General features: G+C 54.5%; 9 protein-coding genes across 9 annotated transcripts; 5 read left to right on the top strand and 4 right to left on the bottom strand.

The window, feature by feature from the left end:
* Window positions 1-751: 751 nt before the first annotated feature.
* CORC01_09956 (signalosome subunit) lies at window positions 752-2,037 on the bottom strand (the record flags this gene model as incomplete). Its single annotated transcript, XM_022621585.1, has 2 exons — window positions 752-1,704; window positions 1,761-2,037. The coding sequence occupies 2 exons, from the start codon at window positions 2,035-2,037 to the stop codon at window positions 752-754; spliced, it is 1,230 nt and encodes a 409-aa protein (XP_022471901.1).
* A 1,270-nt stretch (window positions 2,038-3,307) lies between these two features.
* CORC01_09955 (uncharacterized protein) lies at window positions 3,308-5,128 on the top strand (the record flags this gene model as incomplete). Its single annotated transcript, XM_022621584.1, has 1 exon — window positions 3,308-5,128. One exon carries the CDS (start codon window positions 3,308-3,310, stop codon window positions 5,126-5,128), a length of 1,821 nt encoding a protein of 606 aa, XP_022471900.1.
* Window positions 5,129-5,238: 110 nt separating this feature from the next.
* On the bottom strand, window positions 5,239-5,640 carry CORC01_09954 (uncharacterized protein; the record flags this gene model as incomplete). Its single annotated transcript, XM_022621583.1, has 1 exon — window positions 5,239-5,640. The coding sequence occupies one exon, from the start codon at window positions 5,638-5,640 to the stop codon at window positions 5,239-5,241; it is 402 nt and encodes a 133-aa protein (XP_022471899.1).
* A 2,807-nt stretch (window positions 5,641-8,447) lies between these two features.
* On the top strand, window positions 8,448-10,247 carry CORC01_09953 (uncharacterized protein; the record flags this gene model as incomplete). The annotated part of the gene is made up of 6 exons (XM_022621582.1): window positions 8,448-8,476; window positions 8,640-8,800; window positions 8,863-9,165; window positions 9,683-9,726; window positions 9,788-10,106; window positions 10,180-10,247. The coding sequence occupies 6 exons, from the start codon at window positions 8,448-8,450 to the stop codon at window positions 10,245-10,247; spliced, it is 924 nt and encodes a 307-aa protein (XP_022471898.1).
* A 2,159-nt stretch (window positions 10,248-12,406) lies between these two features.
* On the top strand, window positions 12,407-13,320 carry CORC01_09952 (uncharacterized protein; the record flags this gene model as incomplete). Its single annotated transcript, XM_022621581.1, has 2 exons — window positions 12,407-12,484; window positions 12,547-13,320. 2 exons carry the CDS (start codon window positions 12,407-12,409, stop codon window positions 13,318-13,320), a joined length of 852 nt encoding a protein of 283 aa, XP_022471897.1.
* A 53-nt stretch (window positions 13,321-13,373) lies between these two features.
* CORC01_09951 (chorismate mutase) lies at window positions 13,374-14,353 on the bottom strand (the record flags this gene model as incomplete). The annotated part of the gene is made up of 2 exons (XM_022621580.1): window positions 13,374-14,103; window positions 14,175-14,353. The coding sequence occupies 2 exons, from the start codon at window positions 14,351-14,353 to the stop codon at window positions 13,374-13,376; spliced, it is 909 nt and encodes a 302-aa protein (XP_022471896.1).
* A 591-nt stretch (window positions 14,354-14,944) lies between these two features.
* On the top strand, window positions 14,945-17,104 carry CORC01_09950 (mitochondrial division protein 1; the record flags this gene model as incomplete). The annotated part of the gene is made up of 4 exons (XM_022621579.1): window positions 14,945-15,019; window positions 15,096-15,705; window positions 15,764-16,779; window positions 16,829-17,104. The coding sequence occupies 4 exons, from the start codon at window positions 14,945-14,947 to the stop codon at window positions 17,102-17,104; spliced, it is 1,977 nt and encodes a 658-aa protein (XP_022471895.1).
* Window positions 17,105-17,554: 450 nt separating this feature from the next.
* On the top strand, window positions 17,555-19,300 carry CORC01_09949 (JmjC domain-containing protein; the record flags this gene model as incomplete). The annotated part of the gene is made up of 1 exon (XM_022621578.1): window positions 17,555-19,300. One exon carries the CDS (start codon window positions 17,555-17,557, stop codon window positions 19,298-19,300), a length of 1,746 nt encoding a protein of 581 aa, XP_022471894.1.
* A 158-nt stretch (window positions 19,301-19,458) lies between these two features.
* CORC01_09948 (uncharacterized protein) lies at window positions 19,459-21,138 on the bottom strand (the record flags this gene model as incomplete). Its single annotated transcript, XM_022621577.1, has 2 exons — window positions 19,459-21,051; window positions 21,115-21,138. The coding sequence occupies 2 exons, from the start codon at window positions 21,136-21,138 to the stop codon at window positions 19,459-19,461; spliced, it is 1,617 nt and encodes a 538-aa protein (XP_022471893.1).
* Between the last annotated feature and the right edge of the window lie 1,096 nt (window positions 21,139-22,234).

The following is a 22,234-nucleotide window of genomic DNA, read 5'->3' as shown; positions in this document are numbered from 1 at the left end:
GGGCCCCTTTCTCTCTCTTCATGCGCAATAGCTAGCTTTTTTTTTTTTTTTGGCAATTACACCTTTCTTTTTCCAATAATAGACATTCAAGTTAGATTCCGTTCCTCTACTTTCTTTGGAGGGAACAAGGGGTAGAAAGCAAGCGTTGGAAAGTTTTAGCGAGTGGTTATGATGACGAAGTTGATACCTAGAGGGCAGAAGGGTTTTGCAAAAAATTTTGGGCTTAGTTACTTTTAGCTTTTGAGCAACAGGTGAAGCAGAGGATTGGAATAGTTCTATTGATCTCACTTCTTTTCCCTAGAGTTTTCATCAGGAATACATAAAAACAAGAGCAGAATTGGCAGGTTGAAGCAAGAAAGGGATAGTTTGAAAAGTTTCCTGGGGAAGAATAATGCAACTAGTTATAGCTAGTATGTTTCTGTTGCGTGCCGTGAAACCATGGCTTTAAATGCCTAGAGGCCCAGAAGGCAGCATTCACCCTGGGCAATCTGGCAACGACTGGTTCACGTTCGTCCCCTAAACTAGTCTTACAAGAATTCATTCATGGAGCTGTAAGTAGTTTCAAGGGTAAAAGCTGTGTGTCTGGACTAGAGTTGTTTGTGATTTCTTTTTGGAGCATTTATGCTCCTCGCACGTGTCGTCATATCTACATTATGCCCGAAACGCCTCTCCATGATTCCCAGATAGGCTGATGATGATGCGCAACCACCCCCCAAAAGACCCTTCATTCGCTGCCCAGGCACTGTTCCCTCTACATCATGATGTCTCCTGCACCCGGGAGGTTGAAGCCAGAAGGGCCGTAGCCGGCGAAATCAGCCGGCGCCGCACCGCGATTCCTGCCACGTGCGGACTCGGCGATGCTGAACTTCTTGCCTAGATCCCGCATGCCGCTAATACTCTGCATAAGGTCGTTGAGACGCGACGTGATGGCGACCTCGTTCTCCTCGCAGAGCACCTCCTTTTCGAAGCCTTCCGTATCGGAGGGGACGACGAGATCCAGCCGGTTCACGAGAGCCTGGATCTGGCGGAGGATGGTGTGAGATGGTGTTGTTTGCGCACCTGGAGGCGTGGCGGCAGCAGCGGATTGTTCCGCGCCAGAAAGGTGTTCGAGGTAGGTTGTGATGAGGCGGATCCGACCCTGAAGCATCTTGACGGCGTTCGCCTTGGCCGTGAGGGCGGCCACCATCTCTTCCTCTTCTGGGGACAGCTGAACCTCTGCAGAGGTATCGCCGTCTTTACTGTCGGCCACGACGGCGCGGCGTTTGCCGCCCGACTCGACGAGCTGGACCTTGGGCTTGGCAGTCTCCTTCGGAGCCTCAATGGCAGTCGCGTTGCCAGCACCGCGCACAACATGGTCCATGCTGATCATCTCAGCCTCGCCAGTCTCAACAGTATAGGGCAGCTCGCGGAAGCGTAGCTTGAGCTTGGATTCGCCGTCATCCATCTTCTTGTCCTCGCCTTCTGCCTCGGCAGCTCTCGGGTCGTCAACCTCATAGTTGGACTCGTAGATGGTCATGGGTAGCTTGCCGCCCACGGAGTGAGTAAAGACTTCCTCGGGATGGAATCCAAGGAGGAGGGCCGACTCGTTGAATTCGGAGAGGAGCTGATTGTGAATCGGGAGGATGGTGGGTGTCGGGCCAGTGACGGCGAGGAGAGTGTACCAGCCAACCAAGTCTAAGCTTCGGTCCTTGTGGACTGTCTTCACTTGGGGGATTTCAGTCCACCGAGCACGCAAAGAAATGAGGGTCAGTTGGGCTTACTCTGCTCTAATCTTGCACCGAAGCGCTCTGAATCCAGTAGGTATCCCCCTTCCACCTCTGGTACCGGTCTTGTATGACAATCAAACGCATGTTCAACGGTAATTTCGCGACCATTCTGCTGGCCCAGGAGGGCACCGACAATGGGTCCCGGCTGCGAGCGCAGAGTGTGGCGAGTTATGTAGTCGGAGATGGTGAGGAGGACGAGAGGGTGGAGAATGGCCTGAAGCTCCGAGGACTTCTGGTTCGAAATGAGCGGATTCACATCGGAGGAAGCCATGGCTGACGATTCTCTGGCCGTCGCCGCAGTATGTGGGATTTTCTACCCGATTGTTGAGACCATGTGAGAAGTTGTAGGAAACAATCTCTGGAGAGAGGAGCTATCGATAAGTGGTATTCGGGTTGACGTCGGAGGTGTTTGCTATTGCTGCTGCACGTGCAGTTGGAGATGGGTAAGATAGGCACGTTGGCAAGGTAGGTACGAATGGCTAGAGAGTGGAGGTGAAGCTGTCTTGAGGCTGGCTGCCCCGCGATGTGGGGAAGTCACGGGCCACAGACAGGCGGGCAGGATAAGCACGGCAAGGGGCTGAGCCAGCAGTCAAGCCACATGCTGACTTGCTCCATCTATGGCCAATCATGACAAAGCAGCTCGAAGCTATGGTGGGGCACAACTTTCTTCTGGTGCTCATTTCCATCCATTGCCATGTACCTTACTGCTCTTCATCAACACCATCTCTTGAATTGAATGAGCATTTCCCATTCCGATTTTGCTCTCCCGTTCAGATATATAGTGAGGCAAAAATCCCCCCTGGTAGTTAGACCGGGCCCAGTTGTGTCCCGTGATGTGCAGAGCACCATAGTCAGCACCACAGTCAGCACCATCGACCCCTGCTTTGATAAGCCCACAGAGACACGAGATGAGTCTATCGCTGCACAAGAGAGCAAGTGCCTCAGATCAGAACCCTTTCATTGTCCAAGCCTGTAACTCTACAGACAAGCAGGAGACCGGATTTTCTCTTTCAGCAATGGGCAGCATTGATGGCGACGCTGGCAACTATGCACACCTTTTTGGACCAAAATACTCACCTGGACACCCCATGCCGCCCTCCCTGCCAAGTGGCAATCTGCATCCTGGCCCCGAGAAAAGTGGCATCAAGGTGCTTGTCACAGTACGCAAAACGTTGTGATTTCCCTCTTCTTTCTGCTAGGTACATCAGGCTGGATCCCACCGTACCAAAGGGAAATGGCTCAAAGGCAAACCGTGCAAACGTGCCAACACTCTTCTCTTGGCTTCCTTCTTTGCCGTTCATGGTTCACTGTAATTGGCGTGCTCAGCTCCCCGTCATTCCAACATGTACTCAGCAAAGCTGTTGTTGGTTGGCATAGGGTTCAAATATGGATGCTTGGCCGTTCTTATCAGCTGGTCTCGTTTCTCCATCTCGTCGATGTTGCATCCGCTCCCGCTCCCGCATCTGCAAGACGACTCCATTTCTCCCTTTACCGCCTTCTGTCTCTCTCTCTCTCTCTCTCTCTCTCTCTCTATCGTCGATATGGACAGCTCGCACCATTACTCAGGCATGTTTCCCCCTGCCTATTCAACAGGGCTTGCACCATACCCACGACCTGTTATACCAGCGAAACGAGAGGATGACGACGTCCAATTTGTATCCTCCAATCCCGTCAAGAAGAGAAGGATTGACGACTATCAGCCGGTCACGCAACATTCCACTACAAAATCACCGGCCTTGGGGCGACCCGTTCCCATCAGCCATCAGACATCCGAAGCCGCCAAGCCGACCTCTCAGCCGGAAAGACGGGGAAGCACGGGGATGGTCGATCACTCGCCCACGGCCCGTTTGCCGGATGTGGACCCGATGAGAGGCTGCTCAATGCCGACTCCAGAGAGGTCCTGTCACTCGGAGTCATTCTGGACTTCACCGTGTACTGGAGAACAGAGCTCGCCGCCAGTGTCGCCCAAATCGCTCCCAGAACCTATTTCGCCTTCGGTGCTTGGGATTGAGAACAGTCATGGACCTGCACCTAGTATTATGAGCGGAACCAACGAAACTGTGGCTGATTTTCCCGGACCGGTCCCGTCGCTTATGGCCTCATCTCATTTATATCAAGCGCAAGTGTCAGGAGAACAAGGTACGCCGAGTCAGTTTCAACCAGAGACCGAGAACCACACTGAGACTGCAAAGGATGTACCCTCAGCGCCAACAGCTCCCGCTCTAGCTGGCGTCACTGACCAGGGGAATACCAACTCTGTGCCCGCATCAGTAGCAGACGGCAAAACCATCCCGCACCAAACCGCTGAATCTGGGCCGATGTTGACCTATCCTTGTGCTGAGGTGGAGTCGAAGAATACCACCCGCGATCTCTTGGACCAGCAGGCAGATCTTCACAGTTCCAAGATCAACGATTTTCCCTTCCCTTTTCATACCCATACGCACCAAACCACAAATGTTTCAAGCCCGTTGACTTCTGAGATTTACAGCACCATACATGGCACTTCGGATAACCAGACTGGGGCATGCGCTGATCGCCCTGCGTCAGGAGCGAAGGGGCCCTGCCGTCAGTGTGTGGAGGTGAGGTTGAGGCAACAGGCAGCCAGCATGGCGGCCAACTCAGGCCTGACAAACGGCACAAAGGCATCCACAACCAGTCAGACCCCCCTCCCGCCGTCTTCTATTCAGCAACCTTGGACACACCTCCTAGGACTCAATCCGTATCACAACGCGATGGCTGGAGCCATCTATAACCCACTCTTACAACAATCTTTAATGGCTGGACCAGCTGGTCACTTTGCTGTCCACTCGCAACAACCACATCTTGGCCCCACACTTCCTGCTCAACAGCCAGCGGGACATATGTTCCATCTTGGACCCCCTTCTCCAGTACCGCAAGCACAAGCATTTGCCGCACAACAGCCGACCGCCCAACCGGCCAAACCAGCGACTGCTATCTCGAAACCCCAGAAAAATAGACTTATCGACACCCAGCCGGCTACCAAACACATCATTGTCGATATCGCTGACACCTGCCTAAACATGTTCCCATTTCAGGAGGTGGCAAAGCGACATAATCAACCGGAACAGAAGGTGAGGGACATATTTTCAGCCGTGATCCAGGTTCCTCTGCTGCGCTGTCCTACAGACAAGAGAAGGGCCGGCAAGTTGGGCACAACAAGGGTCAAGGAGTTTACCCAGGCGAAGAAGGAGGTGCAAGCGCAGAAAGGCAATCCTGGTCAGACTCGGCAGGACTCTCCGAATCAGATGCCTTACATGCCTTCGGCATGGGATGTTGCGCAGTTTATCGGCCCAAGCGATGTCCGACTCGGGGCTTTACCGAAGTATTCCCCGCTATGGTGATGGAAGAAGAATTTTCGCTCAGAATCTGTCGTTGTAGGGAGATAATATCTGGGCTGAGCAACGATATTTTGGGAGGCATCTTGAGTTTGTATCTATACCCGATTTGCAATTTATCCAACTTTTTCTGATTCAGACGCGCCTCCAAGATCCCTCTCACACCTACTGCCGGTATCCTCATCATTAATCGCGGGCCACTTGACATTGCCATATGGCTCTTCTCGAATCAAGCTCACCGCAAAGTTGAGCTGGCGCAGTAGCCGCGTGTGCTCCAGCATATCACGCCGGAGGCGCCGCATACCGGCCTCGTCACCGTCGGCCTCAGCTCGCATGTAGTCGCCCATCAGGACGGCGTGCTCGGCCTCGTGCCGCGCACGGATCTGGCGGTAGCTCGTTGGGCGGTGGCAGGCGGCGCAGCTGTCATCGAGGAAGGCGGACTGCCAACGCTCGCCCTCGCACTCTCGGCCTTTGCCACAGTCCCTGGGGCGGGAGCGGATGGTGTGGCCGCATGACATTGTTGTCTGAGTACCTTGACACATGATGACTTCGGCTACTTGTTCTTACTGAGTGAGTTTGAATCATGGGATCTGGATCTGCTGGCTTCAGTCATATTTATGCTTTATTTTAACCCTGTTGGTCTTCTTTATTGTTTTCGTTTAGTCGGTTTCTGCAAGGTATTCGCAGTACATTCTCTTTATTCAAGCTCAAGAACTTGGACGTTGAACAGAAAAACACAAAATTACGATGCCTTGTTGTCTTTGTTAATAAAGAGTTAGAGGCTCAGAACTGGCGAGGCACCCATTGCGACCTCCCCACGTGTAGGAGAGCGAGGGTGAACCCTCTCCTGGTCCCAAAAAAACATCCATTTCGGGCCTCGGAACTACACCGTCCATTGCTTCCAAACACATTGCCGCGGTGATTGGTGGCTGCTCTGGAGTCTGGACGTCTTAAATTCAAATCCGACCACGGATATGTCGGCGAGAGGAATTGTTTCTCGATGGCCCGGCACGTATTTCGCTTCCGTTATGCGCCTTTGGTTCGATCGACCCGAGACTTCCCAAGACGGCAAGACTGAAGATTTTGTTTGCCTTCTCAGCGAGTGGGGTCGCTTGCCGCGGTCACCCCTGGAGCATTTAATTTACCCACCAATGAGGGGCAATACGGAAGAAGCGACGCGGTACAGTGCCGGTTCGAGACGGCCGTCGGCCCGCCCAGGTCTAGAGAGTTTGGGATAGGGGATGTCGCGAACGTATATCTGCTGGTTCAGAATAGAAGTTCAGATTGAATCAAAAGGAGACTCGTCTACCTACTTGCAAATTGATCGGCGCCGGGCGTCCAACCCGTCCTTGGGGAGTTATACAGCTAGAGTACACTACGTGCGGCAAGACAATAGTCAACGTTTCCCCTGTCTCGGGTAGCCTTCCACGTCTTGCTTGGAATGATTTGAGAGCATGTAGGGAATGAACATTGAAATTGTAACTGATGGTGACTTCCGACTTCCCCGACGATGCGCGGGTGTGAAGGCTTGCATCCGGGGCATGATGACGTCGTGGCTTTGATGCCGATCTTGATGTCTTCTGCTACGGCATGTGACAGGGAGTCAATGGATTATGATCGTCTTAGGGTGTAGACAAGATGTTCGGTTCGTGGAACTCTGCAGATACGGCACAGGCGACCTTGATCTGCCCACGTTTGATCTGGGTGACTGTCGCTTCTTCGCCGTTCCCTGGCGTCTCATTGGGCCTGTTATGGCCGCCGTGACCTGACGTCAAATGAAGACTCAAGGACCTGCATTCAAATCTTCGGAGGGAGGTCTCGGGTCCGAGAGTTAACACGTTTACATAGCAACGGACTCTAATTTCCAACGCGCTCACTTCACGTGATTGATAACTTGCGGCTCGGCTCTGAATGTCCATAATGTGGGGGGTTTTTAAGGTGCGGCGTTGATGTCCCCACGGGGAAAGTAAGAGTCATGAACCTAGCTACCTGTATCATTCTTTTTTCCCCCACTCCCTCTTGAAGGGAGACCGTGTCTGCATGAGACCTTTGTCCAATGCCCCTCCAAAAGTAACGTTCCAGTAATCCGTCTGATCCAGAAGTACAGTCGGCGTTGACATGAGGCACGTTTTCTTCATGATCCGATAAGGGTTTCTGGGCTCTGCTATGTTCTCTTCTGCTATGTGTCGCCTTCTCCCACCCCGCCAGACACAAGGAATGTGACTACTCTCATGGTCATGTCTCTTGTGAATGCAGCCCGAATCAAACCCCCGGTCAAGTTCCTACAAAGCGCAACGTCGAATACCTAAGTAATGGGATTTCACCTCTGGCGTCTGAGAATGAATCAAAGCCGCAAATACACAGTCATCGTGAGAGGAGGAGGTGTAGCTCTCGCCTCCCGGCCACAAAAACTAGTAGTCAGACATCATCTCAAATTGCTGAGGAGAAAGATGGGTCGTAAACTATCTCATTGGTCATTAAAGATCTTGATGCAAACCACCTCCAAACGTCATGAGATCACACTTCGGGCCAGCGGTCGTCAAATTCGGAGCTGTCTGCTCCCTCCAAGATCCAATACCACGTTCCATCGGAGACATCGGCGCGGTGCACTGCAGCAACACAGCGGAGCCTCAGGGAAGATCCCAGTCGTCAAGAATCGGGTCTGCGGGTGGCGCCGGACGAAAAGCTGGGGAAGACCCAGTCGCCAATTTTCTGGATCTCCCTTTCAGGGTTCTTGAGCGAATCGGCCTCACATCACGCACAGATCACACAGAGTCCCGGTTTTCTAGAGTAATTGTGGGGAAGGGGAACATCGACATTGGCTTTTCTTACCCAAGCCAAGGAAGAAAAGATTGGACAATGGGGAGAAGAGGAGACCTCAGCTTACCTTGTTTCATAGTTCCTCCATTCTGTGACCGTTTTGTTACCATGTGCTTTTTTGTGAGGAAAAGAAGAAGACTTGACGGTGATCTGCGGGAAACCTTTGAAGATAGGGGTGGGGTATCCAGGCTCCATAGAGTGATGATTCTACTTCAACGTAATCATGTTCTCATGCCAAGTTTCCCTATCTCAATATTTCCTCTTAATAGATTGAGTGTAAGAGATGTGTTGCAGCATATTGAGCCCCAAAGACTACTAATGAAAGCACACGGAAACAACAAAGGAACAACTGGCTCTGGATCAAAGGAGCAAGCCATCACATTGTCTACCTAGTGCCAGGACACCCACGATAACTGCCGAGAAACCTCGACAGCTGGCCGACGAGTTGTCACCCCCCTGATTCGACCTTCAAGATGACCTCGAGAGCGGGGAGAGCTCTAAGCTCATGAGGCTGAACCCAAAACCCTGCACACAGTAGGACCCGTCCAAAATCGACTTCCGTATCGCTCCCGGCTACGTATACCTGCAGAGTCATCCTCATCAGCTTCATCTACTCTTGTTCACCTGGGTAATGGTGTATCTGCCATAAGAGTGGGCATGAATCAGAAAGCTGACGAGACGTACACAAGGTGTACAGCTCCGGTCAAGTCGACTCAACAGTCGCGGCCAACGCAACCGTCGCTCTCATCTCTACGACAGCCGTGGCATCACTCTTCTTCGCAGGTCCGATCCTGGCTCTCGTGGGCTCCAAGATCGCCTTCCTCATCGGCGGCTGGATGTGCGCTATCCACAGCGAAAGTCTTGTAAACTTCAACCATTGGTACTCACAAGTGTCTCTTTTTCTGTGGGACGCCGACAAGTTACTAAAGACAATGCAAACAGAACCTTTGTCATCGCCGACGGTGCCGTTCTCGGCATCGGCTCCTCCTCCATGTGGATTATCCAAGGCGCTATAATGACAACCTACGTCCACGGGTCGCTAAAGGGTCGTGCCATCGCCGCCTTCTGGATCATCTTCAACCTCGGCCGCGGCGTCGGCAGCCTCGCCGCCTCTGGCCTAAACTTCTCCTCCACCACGGGCACCGGTAAGGACGCAACCTACGCCGCCCTCATCTCCGCTGGAATTGCGATTGTCGGGATTCCTCAGCACCTTTCTGTCGTCGGTAGGTTTACCAAAGTTGGGCAAACTTGTCATATGCTGCGGTCTTGGTCCAGACTTTGATGCCGTTCTCCATCGCCTGTCGGCTTCTCAACCACTTGGCCGCCTTATCCTCAGAGCCGGAGAGTCCGTTATTGGCAAGTTAGCGGACTTGCTAAGCGGCGCGGTACTGGATCTCGTATGGGCTGTATTTTAGAGAGGTAAAGATCTTCTGCCGGGAGAAAGCGCGTGGTGAATCGATCGCAACGCTTGGCCTTCTACAGTATAGAACTTACAGGCGTGATGTGCCATTGACACTCGCTGGAGATGGAAACTGGTGGGCTTGATCTGCATCTCGTTGTGGACGACAAGGTCGGTCGTGAACCTCATGGCTCCAGATACTGCCGCAGACAGGTGTACTGCGAACGATCAGAAAGCGGCAGCAGGCGAGACTGCAAGTACCACCTAGAGCCTTTCTCTATGAAATTGAATCACGCTGCGGAGGCGTATACGAGAATGGCCCTGACGCTGGCGGAATCCAGGTGCCTCCTCGTCTCCAACGTCGGTGGGCCCCGTGTGGAAGCGGGTATACGACGGAAATGCGCCATGTGGTGCTACACCTTGCTAATAATCTGCAAATGTACTAGTATCTGGGTATGAAGGGAATCCCCAAGATGGGTGAGAAAGACACTTGCTTGGTAGACATGAGCGGAAGAGTTGAGCTCCACTTCAATATGAACGCCAAAGATTCGCGCAACCTGCTTCACGCAAGAGGACGGCATGACTTTAAGGGAAGCGAAAGTCATGCAAAGGGGTCTTCGGCTACCAGTATATCTGAAATGCATGACCAAGAACTTGCCCTGGTCGAAATCATTACCGGCTCTCCTATTCCATTCGAACAACGGCTGGAAAATCCGTGCGATGATCCTGCAGTCCTCTTCCCAAGTGTCGGAAGTGACGAGGACGGTAAGTTTGTCCTGGTGCGCGGAGCTGAGACCTCCTGCAGGACAGAAAAATCGCTATCCACTTGATAATTCAGTTAGGGAAGCCGAGCCTGCTCAGCCTGTGCAAGAAGTCTTGCCGGTCAAGATGGTCCTAAACCCCTGAGACGTCTGAAATGTACAGTTTCGTTTGCCTCCTTCCCCTTCCTTTGCAGCGTTTAAAGCTCCAGCTCTTGTAGATAAAGTTGAAGAAATGCTCCGAGGACTTGGTGGTGCTCCTGCCGACGCATCAGAACTGTCTGTCGGGAATGAGGCTGTACTAAAATGCAAGAACTTGCAATCCTGTTGCCATCAGTCTTTCCAAGAGCTTGCCTGTGCAAGATAGCAAGGTTATGGGTCGATAGGCCTTTGACTGGGGATAGTCGGCCCTGTCGAGCTTGGGAAAGATAATCGCGGTCGCATCATGAAAGCGAGTTGGGTAGTGACATTTCTTGAAGCTGACGCCGCAAAGGTGCTTGTAGTAGTTGCGAATCTTCTTCTACCCAATTTTTAGAGCGTTGCTGAAAATATCATCAGATCTGGTAGCCTTGCCACCTTCCATAGAAGGGATTCCCTCATACAGCTCCGAGTCGCTGATAGACTGCGGAGAAGAGAACTAGGCGCGGTTGAGGTCTAGCTCTGATGTCTCAGGAGATGGTGGAGCAGAACCCGTGGCTCGTATTTCAAACAATGCAAGCTATCGTCGTCTGGTCGTGTAAGCCTCTTCAGGTGATCCTTTCGTTGCGGCTGGCTCCACGACGGAACCTGTCTTACCAGCCGATGAAGACCCTGTCGTAAAAAAGCCTGGCTAGCAATCTTCTCGCGAAATGAAGCTAGGTTGTGCGTCTGTAGAAGGTGACTAATTTCCCGCATGGCAACCTGATACTATTGCTCTTGCCGCCGCTGACTGCATCGAGTCCGAAGTCAGAGATTTGATGGCTGGAGACCGAACGCATGCAATTGCCTCCCGACTTCTGCAGCAGAAGACCTTTCTTCGTTTAATCTGGCCCGCTTGAAGCTTGAATCCTTCCCCTCCCCAGCCATGGTGGTGGACATTGAAGTGCCCGAGCAATATGGCGGCTTTGTCGGTAATAGGATGATATGCATTTGTCAACAGGGCCGACATGGTGATGGATTGCTTATTGTTGCAGACGTTGTGAATCGTGATCTCGCCGTATGAGACATTGAGCAATAAAGAAACCACTGAGCCATGGTGTTTGTCTCCGTCTTCCCGCCAAGCAAGCCTCCAGTCACCTGGGTTGATCAGTTAATGTGCATGAAAGCCAACTAGTTTGACTGAAACCGGATTTTCGGTGGTTTTCGGATCGTCATCTTCTAAAAAATCTCTTTCCGGAAGATATTCAACACCACAGTCCAGACGTAGCTTGTCAAGCAAACTCCAGTGGAGGGTCTTAGATGGCAACAACATCTGGCGGAGGATCCATGCGTGGGACTTGGTCAATCAGGCAATTCAGGTGGGTGGGAGACGTCAGAGGTTCGCCTGGACTCCATCCAAGTCATTGGCATGGTCTGATGGTTCAACTGCATTAGTTTCAGACGCCTCATAGTCATGCGCACCACGATCGCGAGCACCGGAGAGGCTGCAATGAATTGTTGTTTGGCTTTACTCCCGTTATCCAGACTTTGATGTAAATCAGTTTGGACGCTGGAGGATGCTCCTGGCGAGAATGAAAAACGAAGCGCGGGTGAAAGCGCGAGCTCCCTGAATCCCTGATTGACTGGAGGTAAGGTAGGTAGCCTACAGCACTTCCAGTTAAACTCGACGCTCTCCTGCCTTGACTACCTAGGTAGGTGCCCTGCCTACCTTACTTGATATTCTAGGTGCCTGCGCGTGGTATTCTTAGAGGTTCAGCGGCCCGTCGAAGAAGGAAACTCAGCTAGGAGTTACCAATAAGTCAATAGCATGGTTGAAGTTGTAGAAAATCCCGTTATGTGGCAACATGTGAGCTCTGGCAGGAAGTAAGTCGACGGAATTGAGTGATGACAACGGAGACCCACTCCGGCGACCCGGACACCAACGGCGTTGTTATCGATAAAGACGGGGCCGTCATGCCGGCCTGCCCCAAAAGAGCCTAGTGAGGGGTACCCCCACCAAAAATTTCATCTTCACCGATGCGGTTCTGGCGGTCCATAGTACCTAGGTGCAGTGACAGTCTCGCAATCAAAAGGCCTGCTTCTGACGATCTCATAGCTGTTGAGCTTTTCAAGACACACTTGCCAATCACATAACGCCTCCTTCTGTCACAAAAATAAAAAAAATTCAAGATGGGCAAAAAGAGAGAGAGAGACGAGGCCAAGCCTGCGGAGGATGTCAAGATGGCCGACGAGAGCTCCGACGATGAGGTGAGAGACGAGTCTTCATGCTTATGCCCCTTGGGGACCATCCTATTCACGCGAGCGCACAGGACTTTGACGTCGTCAACGTCGACTTTGAGTGGTTCAATTTTGACCCCGAGGTCGACTTCCAAGGCACCAAGACGCTCCTCCGCCAGCTGCTCGACGTCGACTCCACGCTCTTCAACATCTCAGGCCTCGCCGACCTCATCCTGTCCCAGCCCACTATCGGTTCGACGGTCAAGGTCGACGGCAAGGAGAACGACGCCTACGCGCTCATGACGGCCCTCAACATCCAGGAGCACAGCCAAAAACCCGCGATGGCGGAGCTTGCCAAGTACATCATCGACAAGTCGCAGACCAACGCCGCCCTCGCCGCCATCCCCCAAGTCATCAACAACAGCAGCGCGCAAGTCGGCCTGGTGCTGTCCGAGAGGCTAATCAACATGCCCTCGGAGATCGCGCCGCCCATGTACCGCATGCTCATTGACGAGGTCGAGGCCGCGGTCGAGGACAAAGAGCCCTACGAGTTCACGCACTACCTGATCCTGTCCAAGACGTATCAGGAGATTGAGTCGACCCTCATCGAGACGGAGAGGAAGGGGAAGAAGGCCAAGGCAGACACGGCCCTGTGGCACTTCCACCCCGAGGACGAGGTTTTTGTGAAGCATGCGACAGCCCACGGCTCATTTCAGTTCACGAACGAGGAGAAGGCGGTGGCGGACAGCAAACGCGCGTTCCAGGAGATGGGGGTCAAATCCTACGGCCACCTCATCTTGATTGATGCGAGCAAGTGGGAAGGTGCAGTCCAGGCAGTAGAGCAATACCTGAGCGCTTCCCAATAAAAGCAAAAAGAAAATCACAACACCAATTTTGAGTATTTCTTTTCCTCTCTAGTCTATTCCACCGGCTCTAGTCTCTGCATGAGGTATTCAACCTCGACATCCTTGGTCAGGGGTATCACAAAGTCTTTGTACATGGCCACCACGGCGTCCGCGTCAATCTTGGCCTGGTTTTCCGGGCCTGCTCCGATGGACGGGTCGGTGCCGTAGGTGAGCACCTTGAGCCTGAGCCGCTCGAGGACCTTCTTCTCCACCGCGGCGTTCGTGATGGCGTCGGCGATGCCCTCGCGGTCCTCGGCCTTGATAAGCTTTGTGTACTTTTCCGGATCCGACTGGAACTTGGACTCGGCAACAAACTTGCCAAAGTGTATTCTGCGCGAGAGAGCCTGGAGGCAGGCGATGTCGCAGGTGGCCGAGGAGCCGTAGTTCTCCTGGGACTCGCCGCGGTCCTCTCGGCCGAAATCGGGACAGAGTGCGGGGAGGAACTTGTCCACGTAAAAGTCCTTGATCTGGTTGTTGACATTGACGTCGTTGGGGTGCAGGATGCGCGGGTAGTGCAGGGGTTTGAGGATCTGCTTCTGAACGGCCCCGGGGAAGAAGGGGTACTCGTCGGGAGAATCGTAGCGGCGGATGATGGACTGCAGCTTCTCCTGTTCGCAGAGGTACCAGTCCATGAAGCTCAGCTCGCTGTTGGGTATGTTCAGCGCGCCGGGGACGTAAATCGTTTTGTTGCGCGCGAACTGGGCCCGCTCAATCAGGTGGAAAGTAATGGTATCTTCGAGACGACTGTTTCGCAATTGGTGTTAGACGCGACAAAAAGTCAACAAACAGCGTTAGAGGTTGGAGGGGGAACCGACATCAACTGGTATCGAATGCGGGACAAATCCAATGCCTTGGAGGGGTCCGACAGGTCAATGAGAGAGTCCATTTCGTCGTCAATTGATTGAACACCGGCTGGATAGTGGTAGACTAGTCCTTGGATGTTAAGCTGGTGCGCAGTGGGAGTTCGGACGTCGGGTTGGAGTGGGTAACGCATTCGGACTGCTTATCGTCGGATCATAAAAAGCTTGATGGTCGAGAGATTTGGCTGGGTGCGGGTGACAACCGAGGCCGATGACGCTCGCAGCGAAAAGAGACAAGTCCCAAAAAAATCTCGTCCCAACGCAGCGCAAGCGCGAGGCTGCCAATCTCGGCCCCCCGTGCACTGGCCCTGCAGGTCGCTGCCCCGAAGGGGGCGGGACCCTTAAGCGGGCACCAATCAGTGTCCCCTGCCATCCTTTGCAGTCGGGACACACGGGGTGTCCTAATCTTGCAGCCTTGCACATTGCTAGCGCGCCCAGGTGTCCCGTGCAGGGAGCTTCGGGTGTTTAGCGCGTCATCCAGACAGGAGGCGTCCCCAACCGGGTTCTTGCCGGGATCAGTGCTTGGAGTGTGGATACGTAACTGATTCTCGACCGAGACGACAAAACTCGACCCGGTCGAAAAGAGGCACAAACTTGTAGCGAGCTGTTCCCACAACTCCAACCACGAACCACCCTCTCCTTTTCCTCCCTTCCCCCTTTCCCCTTCCTCACCTCCCCCTTTGTGCCACTCATCGTCGCGCGCATTGGACGGAGCACACGTACGCATGGCCGCCTCGGATCACGACCAGTATGGCTTCCACGACGATGCGGCCGCCGGAGACGACCAATCCGTCTTGTCTGTAAGCCGCCTTTGCCACTTGCGTGATCTCTTGTTCGTCGTGACCTGATGGCTGATCAAAAGTGTTTTACTCGTAGACGCGCGGTATAGAAGCATTCGGGCGCAAGGTCACATCGACAGCGAGCCATTTGATGGGGCCTCTGTCCGAGCAAGGGAACAATACTCATCACCACTACCATGGCGCCCTGGCCGAAGTCCACAAGCAGCTCCGGCGGCCGATCATCCAGCGGAGCATGTTTTCCATGGCAAAAACGACACCGACAGACATAGTCCGGTCCAAGTTGTCCACGACAGAGATCCAGCACCGCGCCCTGACGTATTTACCCGACGAACTGCTAGCGAACATTCCCGAGAGCGACAATTCCTATTCTCTTTTCCAGGGCTTCAAAGCGAGCTTTCCCGACCTCACTGAAGAAGGCAGAAAGCACCGACGGCGGGTGTCGAGGGGCAGGAAACTTTTGGAGGATACGGAAAGCACCGCCGGCAGCCCGCAGGCGTTGCAGAACCTGAAGAAAGACAAGGCCTCGATGATGCACGAGTTGGAGATGCTGGGTGTTCGTAAGAACATGGCAAGTAGTGAGATTCGTGATATTGACAACAAAATTACAAATTTGCACGGTATGCGCCGGATCATACTGGACAGATTGGCCAACTTGGAGCAGGAGGAAACATTGCTGGAACATGACCGTCAGTTGCATTACCACCTGGGCTCTCGCGTGGTCCGTTTGATACTAACTAAACTCAGTCATGGATGTCGAGACACGGTTAGAAGACGCCCAGGAGCTTGCCGACGAAGCCGAGTCGATCGCGATAAACACACCCACGAAAACAGAGGAAGATCTGGCTGGCGAGGACGACTCTGGATTCATGTCACAGTCGGTGTATGAGAAGCTCCCAACAACAGCTGGCACGCCGGCATCCAAGGCAAAGAAAAGGGTGGTCCGCAGGAAGTCTATGCCGATTTTGCACGAGCATTTTGAGGCAGGCACCGCCATCAGGGAAATCCGCGCGCACCAGGACACGATTACGGCTCTCGACTTCGACGCACCCTTTGGAACACTGGTAACTTCAGCCATGGACGACTCGATCAGGGTCTGGGATCTTAACGCTGGACGGTGCATCGGTTTGCTGGATGGACACACGGCCTCAGTTCGCACATTACAAGTGGACGACAACTTCCTCGCGACCGGAGGCATGGATGCTACGATTCGACTCTGGGACTTGAGCAAGGCACACTACGACCCGCACGGCAGCCAATATGGAAGAGACGAAGATGAAGACGGTATCGCATTTGAGAACCCCGACGACGGACCGGTCGAGCCTCCCGAAGGAAGCATGAGAGACTGCCACCTCTATACCCTGCAATCCCACGTCGACGAAATCACGGCACTCCACTTCAGAAATGACACGCTCGTATCTGGCTCGGCAGACAAGACCTTGCGACAATGGGATCTTGAAAAGGGCCGATGCGTCCAGACTCTGGACGTTATGTGGGCTGCAGCGCAGGCATCCGCATCTCTCGGCAGTGAAAGCTCTTGGAGACAGACGAATCGAGCCCCCGCGCAGCAAGCTGATTTCATTGGTGCTCTCCAAGTATTCGAGACAGCTCTTGCGTGCGGTACTGCTGACGGCATGGTTCGGTTGTGGGATTTGCGCAGCGGACAGGTTCACCGAAGCTTAGTGGGACACACTGGGCCGGTGACATGCTTGCAATTCGATGATGTTCACCTCGTGACTGGTAGCATGGACAGAAGCATTAGAGTGAGTTTGACCTTCTCGTCCGAACCAAGGCGTCGCTAATCATCACCAGATCTGGGATCTCCGTACAGGGTCTATTTATGACGCCTATGCGTACGACAATGCCATCACGAGCATGATGTTCGATGAGCGGAGAATCGTCAGCGCAGCAGGCGAGGACGTGGTGAAAGTGTACGATAAGGTGGAGGGCCGCCAATGGGATTGCGGCGCGGGCATCTCCGAGGCCGAAGAGGGCAAGACGCCTGCCGTCGTGGAGCGTGTACGTGTTAAGGACGGCTACCTGGTTGAGGGACGACAGGACGGTATTGTAGGAGTATGGACATGTTAGAGTATACAGAACCCCTTTCAACAGAGCGAATCAACGCGATTATGACACAAGCTAAGGTCGCGAAGACGACGTCTCAAAAGAACGCTATAGAGATGGCCATCTTTGGTATGGACGTGATAGTGTCAAAGTCTAAGATTTCTGTTTTGACTTGAGTGACCCGACCGATTGAAGTAATGTGCATAGAAGTGTTTGTTCATCCGACCTCACATGAGCTAAATATGCACAAAGGAATTGCTTTCATCAGACGGACCCGCTCCAACTTTTTTTTGCCTTCCGACAGTCCGCGCTCTTCAACTAATGCCCAAACCGCCAAACTCTCCCATCGCCCAGCTTGCACGAGTTATGACTACAACAAAGCCTAGATCTGTCTGGTAATTAGGGCGTATCCTTCGTCTTCTGGCCGCAAATAAAGAAAGAGGATTAAAGGGGGGAAAGGGAGCGGGGAAAAAGATGTCAGTCTTTGATAACCCCGCCTTCATCGAAGAATGCGTCAAGACGACGGCGTCGATACACGCGGACGCTGTCCACCACACCGCCGGCCCTGCCAGTGGTTCTCCGCAGCGCCGATTCGGGAGCGATGCGGAACGCGGCCTTGGTCCCGTCGGGCCGGAGATTCTGAGATTGTTGGAGGAGCTGTCCTCTGCGGTCTTGGGTGTGCACGCGTCAGGCCACGATCGGGACCAACACCCGTCGCTCCTTACTGATCGCCTCGACGGAGAGATTGAGCGGACGTACCGAAGGTTCTACGACTTTGTGTACGCGGATTTGCCATATCATTGGAGGCAGCTGTACACTGATCTAAGCCTTCTCAAGTTTTCGGCTCTGGTGTTTTTGCACGAGACGAAGAGAGTATGGGAGGGCGTGAAGGGAGGAGGGAAGGGTAATGGGGGGAATAGGGCGGCGGCGGCGGCGGAGGAGGAGGAGGAGAGGCTGCTGGATGAGCTTGTCGCGGTCCTAGACAAGGCGCTCATACTTGCTGGGGGAGCGGGACTTGCGCGTGGGAGGAGGACGACTTCGAGATTGCTTGGTTACTTGGATGATGCGCCGTCGTCGTCACAGAATTCATCATCGTCATCTTCGTTACGACGATCTACTCGTCCCCCCCTCCCAGGAACATTCCCGTCGTCACGCCCCTTTACGCCGGCCGTGTGCAACCCCATTCGCGTCGTGGACTCCATGTCAATGTCGGCGTTCCAATCCTACCTGGACCGCCGCCATTATCCAGGGAGAAAGGCGGACGACGGCGATGCAGACTTGGACCTGGGACCGGAGCCGCTGGTCCTGACGTCGCTCATGACGCGCTGGCCCGCACTCTCGACAAGGCCTTGGTCTTCGCCGGGCTACCTGCTCTCGAGGACACACGGCGGGCGGCGGTTGGTGCCGGTGGAGGTCGGGCGGAGCTACGTCGACGAGGGGTGGACGCAGGAGCTGATTCCGTTCCGGGAGCTGCTGGCTCGCGTAGTTGCGCCACCTGGCTTGTCGTCCGCTTCTCCAGCAACGACGACGCACAATGGCCCCGAAGCACGAGAACAAGACGGCGAGGGAGAGGAGGAGGATGGGCAGGGAAGTACAACAGGGACGACGTACCTCGCCCAGCACGAGCTCTTCGCGCAGCTCCCGCACCTGCAAAACGACATCCTCACGCCGGACCACTGCTTCACGACGCCGCCGCCGCACCCGCTGAACCGGGATGCTGACAAGCCGGAGCTGGACGTGCCGCTGGTGAACGCGTGGTTCGGCCCCGCGGGGACGATTACGCCGTTGCATACGGACGGGTATCATAATTTGCTCTGCCAAGTTGTCGGGGCAAAGTATGTGCGGTTGTACGCGCCGCGGGATTCGGAGGCAATGTGTCCAAGGGGGGTTGAGTATGATGATGATGACGATGACGATGACGATGTCGAAGGGAAACATGAAGGAGACGGGAGAGTCAAAAAGGTGGACATGAGTAACACGAGCGCATTTGACGTCGGCGCCGTGGAGGGCTGGGACCCCGACACGGAGGGGCGGGACGCGATGGAGCTGGAGGAGTTTCGCGGGTTGCGGTACTGGGACTGCGTGCTCGAGGCCGGGGACGTGTTGTATATACCCATCGGGTGGTGGCACTACGTCCGCAGCCTGAGTGTGAGTTTCAGCGTGAGCTTTTGGTGGAACGGGGATCATTATGTTGGGCCGGAGGACAAGGCAGATGATTGATACGACACTTTGGGGGGAGGTAGTTTAGATGGTTTACTTCCATAGCTTGCGAAAAGATGCTCTATCGTGAAATAGACACAGGGGCCTCAGGTCATGCTTCATTGTTTCAAGGTTTTTTTTTTCAACGTGGAACAAATTTCATCATGGAGCGACACCCATCAGCTCGCACCCGCCGCGGCCTCATCCGCCTCTGCGCTCTCCGCCGTCCCCTGCGCCTGACGCCGCGCCTTTGCGCCGGCTTTTAGCTTCTCCCACTTCTCGCGATACTTCTCCAGCGTCCGCGCCATCGACCTGTTTTCCTTTTCCAGCGCCTCCATGCGCTGCATCGCCGTGGCCATCTGCTCCTCCAGCTCCTTGTTCCGCGCCCTCAATACGGCCTCGCTCCCCGACGTGCCGCCACCGCTGGTAGAGGAACCCGCACCCCCGGCGGACGCCGGCGATCCGGGCCGCCGCAGACGAATACTCTCCGCCAGTGCGAGGCTCGAGTTCTGCGCCGTGGCCTCGAAGGCGTGGAGCCGCCGGCTGAGCTTGTCGAGCATGTCCTTGAGGCCCCTGTTCTCGAGGTAGAGCTCCTCGACGGTATTTTTGAGGTTTTGCTCGGGACGCGGCTTGGCACCGCGGCGCCTCGCTCCAGGAGACGTCGGTGCTACTGACGGAGATTCGCGAGCGTCGACAAAGTCGTCCTCGTCGTCCTCGATGAGGCTATCACCGCCGCCGCCGCCGCCGCTGTGGAGCGAGGCCTCGAGGCGGCGCTTCTCCTTGTCGGCGAAGTTGAGGATGTTGGCGTAGGACATTGTATGGCCGCTCGTGGGGACGACGTAGAAGGAGTCGTTGGGATTGTTTGCCGAGATGGCGCGGAGGGTCGCGCGGGAGTAGATCTTGGAGAGGTCCGGTTCGGCGGGGGCTGCCGGAGACGGTTTGAGCCTGTTGCGCTTTATCGGGGCCGCTTCTGGTGGCGTCTCGGCGGGTTCGGGAACCGAGGAGGAAGAGGATTCTTCGGTAATGAGCGGCAGGCCGGCGAAGGCGAGGGGCGCAGAGAGACGGTTGATGATGCTGCCAAAGGTGCTGTAGAAGCGAGAATATCCGTCGTCGCTGGCCGGCGAGACAGCCTCTTCGACCTTTTTGGGCTCGGCCTCCCTTCGTGAGGACTCGCTGTTGCCGGTTGGCGGTATCCATCCCGGTTTGCCTGACTGGTCGAGGACATTTTGCATCTTGGTCCTCGATCCATCCCTCCGCGCCTGGACCTCCATGTTCCCTGGCGCCTGGTCGTTTGTAACGCTCGGCGGGATGGGCTGGCTCCGGCTCCTACTTCCGCGGATGCCTCGCGCCGAAGCAAGGTTGCTCGCGATGGAGGACGTCATCTCACGGCTGGGGTACCGGCGCTGCTGCGCCAGCGACGGCACAGTCTTTGCGGTGGCGACCGGGCTGCCGGCGGGCTGGCCCGATCCGAACTTGGTACGGCCATCGTCCGGCGAGGAGAGGTTGCTCACAGCGGAGGACTGTGATTCTTGCTTCTCGTCGATGGTCTCGGAGATGTGATGGTTTCCGCGACGGTCAAAGGGTATCTTGAGGAGTTCTGAAAGGCGTTGGTGATGCTCTTCGAGGAGCTTCAGGGTGCGCAAAGCCTCGATACTTGACGTCGCGCGGGCCGCGTTGGCGAACTCGCCGGCGGCGAGGGCGTGTTCGTTGATGGCTACTGTGGTTTCGGACTGGTGCTGGGCATTTGAAGCTGCTTTGGCATGGTCATGCGCCTGATGGATTATCGTTAGAGCAGGTCCTAGACATGTTTCACAGGCTCTTGAGAGTTAACGTACCTTGACTAACGACGACTCGTCCATCGCAAAGAGCCGCAGCTGGTCGGCTGCCAGTTTTGGGTCGAGGGATGATGCCGATGCCGGATTGGAGTACGTTGGGGGGTTCCTACTCTAGATTGGCTACCCGGACGTTTCTTTCTGAATCACGCGCCCGCCGTAGGTCGATGCAGATGGTGGCAGGAAGGAAGGTGGAGGAACGCATGCGCCGATGGAGGTTCGGAGGAGTTCCAACAAACCGGCCTTAGATGTCCGGTGAACGGTAGTTGGGTCGGGGGTTTGGTGTAGCGGTCGCGGAGGTTTCCCCAGAATCGCTAAAAGCTGCCCCCCGCTTGTTCTTCTCTCCGGTTGCAGTCAGGTGGGAGCGATGCACCGTGCAGGAGCACGCGGGACGATGCTTAGAACGCTTGTTGGAAGGGGCCACGGCCTAGATTGGCCGGATAGAGTACGTAAGCTTTCCACTCGTCAAAGTGTTATCTTCCCGTCGCCGGCCACCCACCCACCCACCTCACCACAAATGTCAAGGTAGAAAGAAGCTAAAAGACCGATCCCACGTCACCAGCTGCTAGCAATTACCTCAAGGCTCAAGTGACTTGGCGGAAGTCAGCTCCAACGAATGACATCGTGATGATGTTGCCAGAGAATTCAAAAGAGACGGAGGACGGCTTTTGACTAGCTAGTCAACCAGTTCCGCTATACTCTAGTATACAAGGCACTAAAACAATTAAGCAGACAGACTAAGGTACGATGACCACGTTTGCAATTTACATGATCAGATTGCATCCAAGCCACCATTCATCACTTCCAATATCAAATTCGACATTTTGACAAAAAGTAAAGAATCAGGAGCGCGACGTCTGTTAGGCAGCAAGTAATCAGTTGGTCGAGACTGTAACGATGACAGCAAGCGGCGCAACTGAGACAGACCAACAGCTAGAGAGGCTTCTGGGTGACGCAAAATGCAGATCAAAATATGCCCAGGAACTTGGACATCATGTGCTGGGTGTGCTGGGTGTGCTGGGTGTAACTACTGCAAACTGTCCCTGCCCTATTGGGGCGAGAAGGACATTGTCCAATACCCAGTTGCGCGTTGTCTCGTCGCTCCAGAGACGAGCCTATCACT

Source organism: Colletotrichum orchidophilum (assembly GCF_001831195.1).
Source record: "Colletotrichum orchidophilum strain IMI 309357 chromosome Unknown Scaffold_94.1, whole genome shotgun sequence".
NCBI lineage: Eukaryota > Fungi > Ascomycota > Sordariomycetes > Glomerellales > Glomerellaceae > Colletotrichum > Colletotrichum orchidophilum.
Note: the sequence above shows the minus strand (reverse complement) of the source record. Positions and strands in the feature narration are given on the sequence as shown.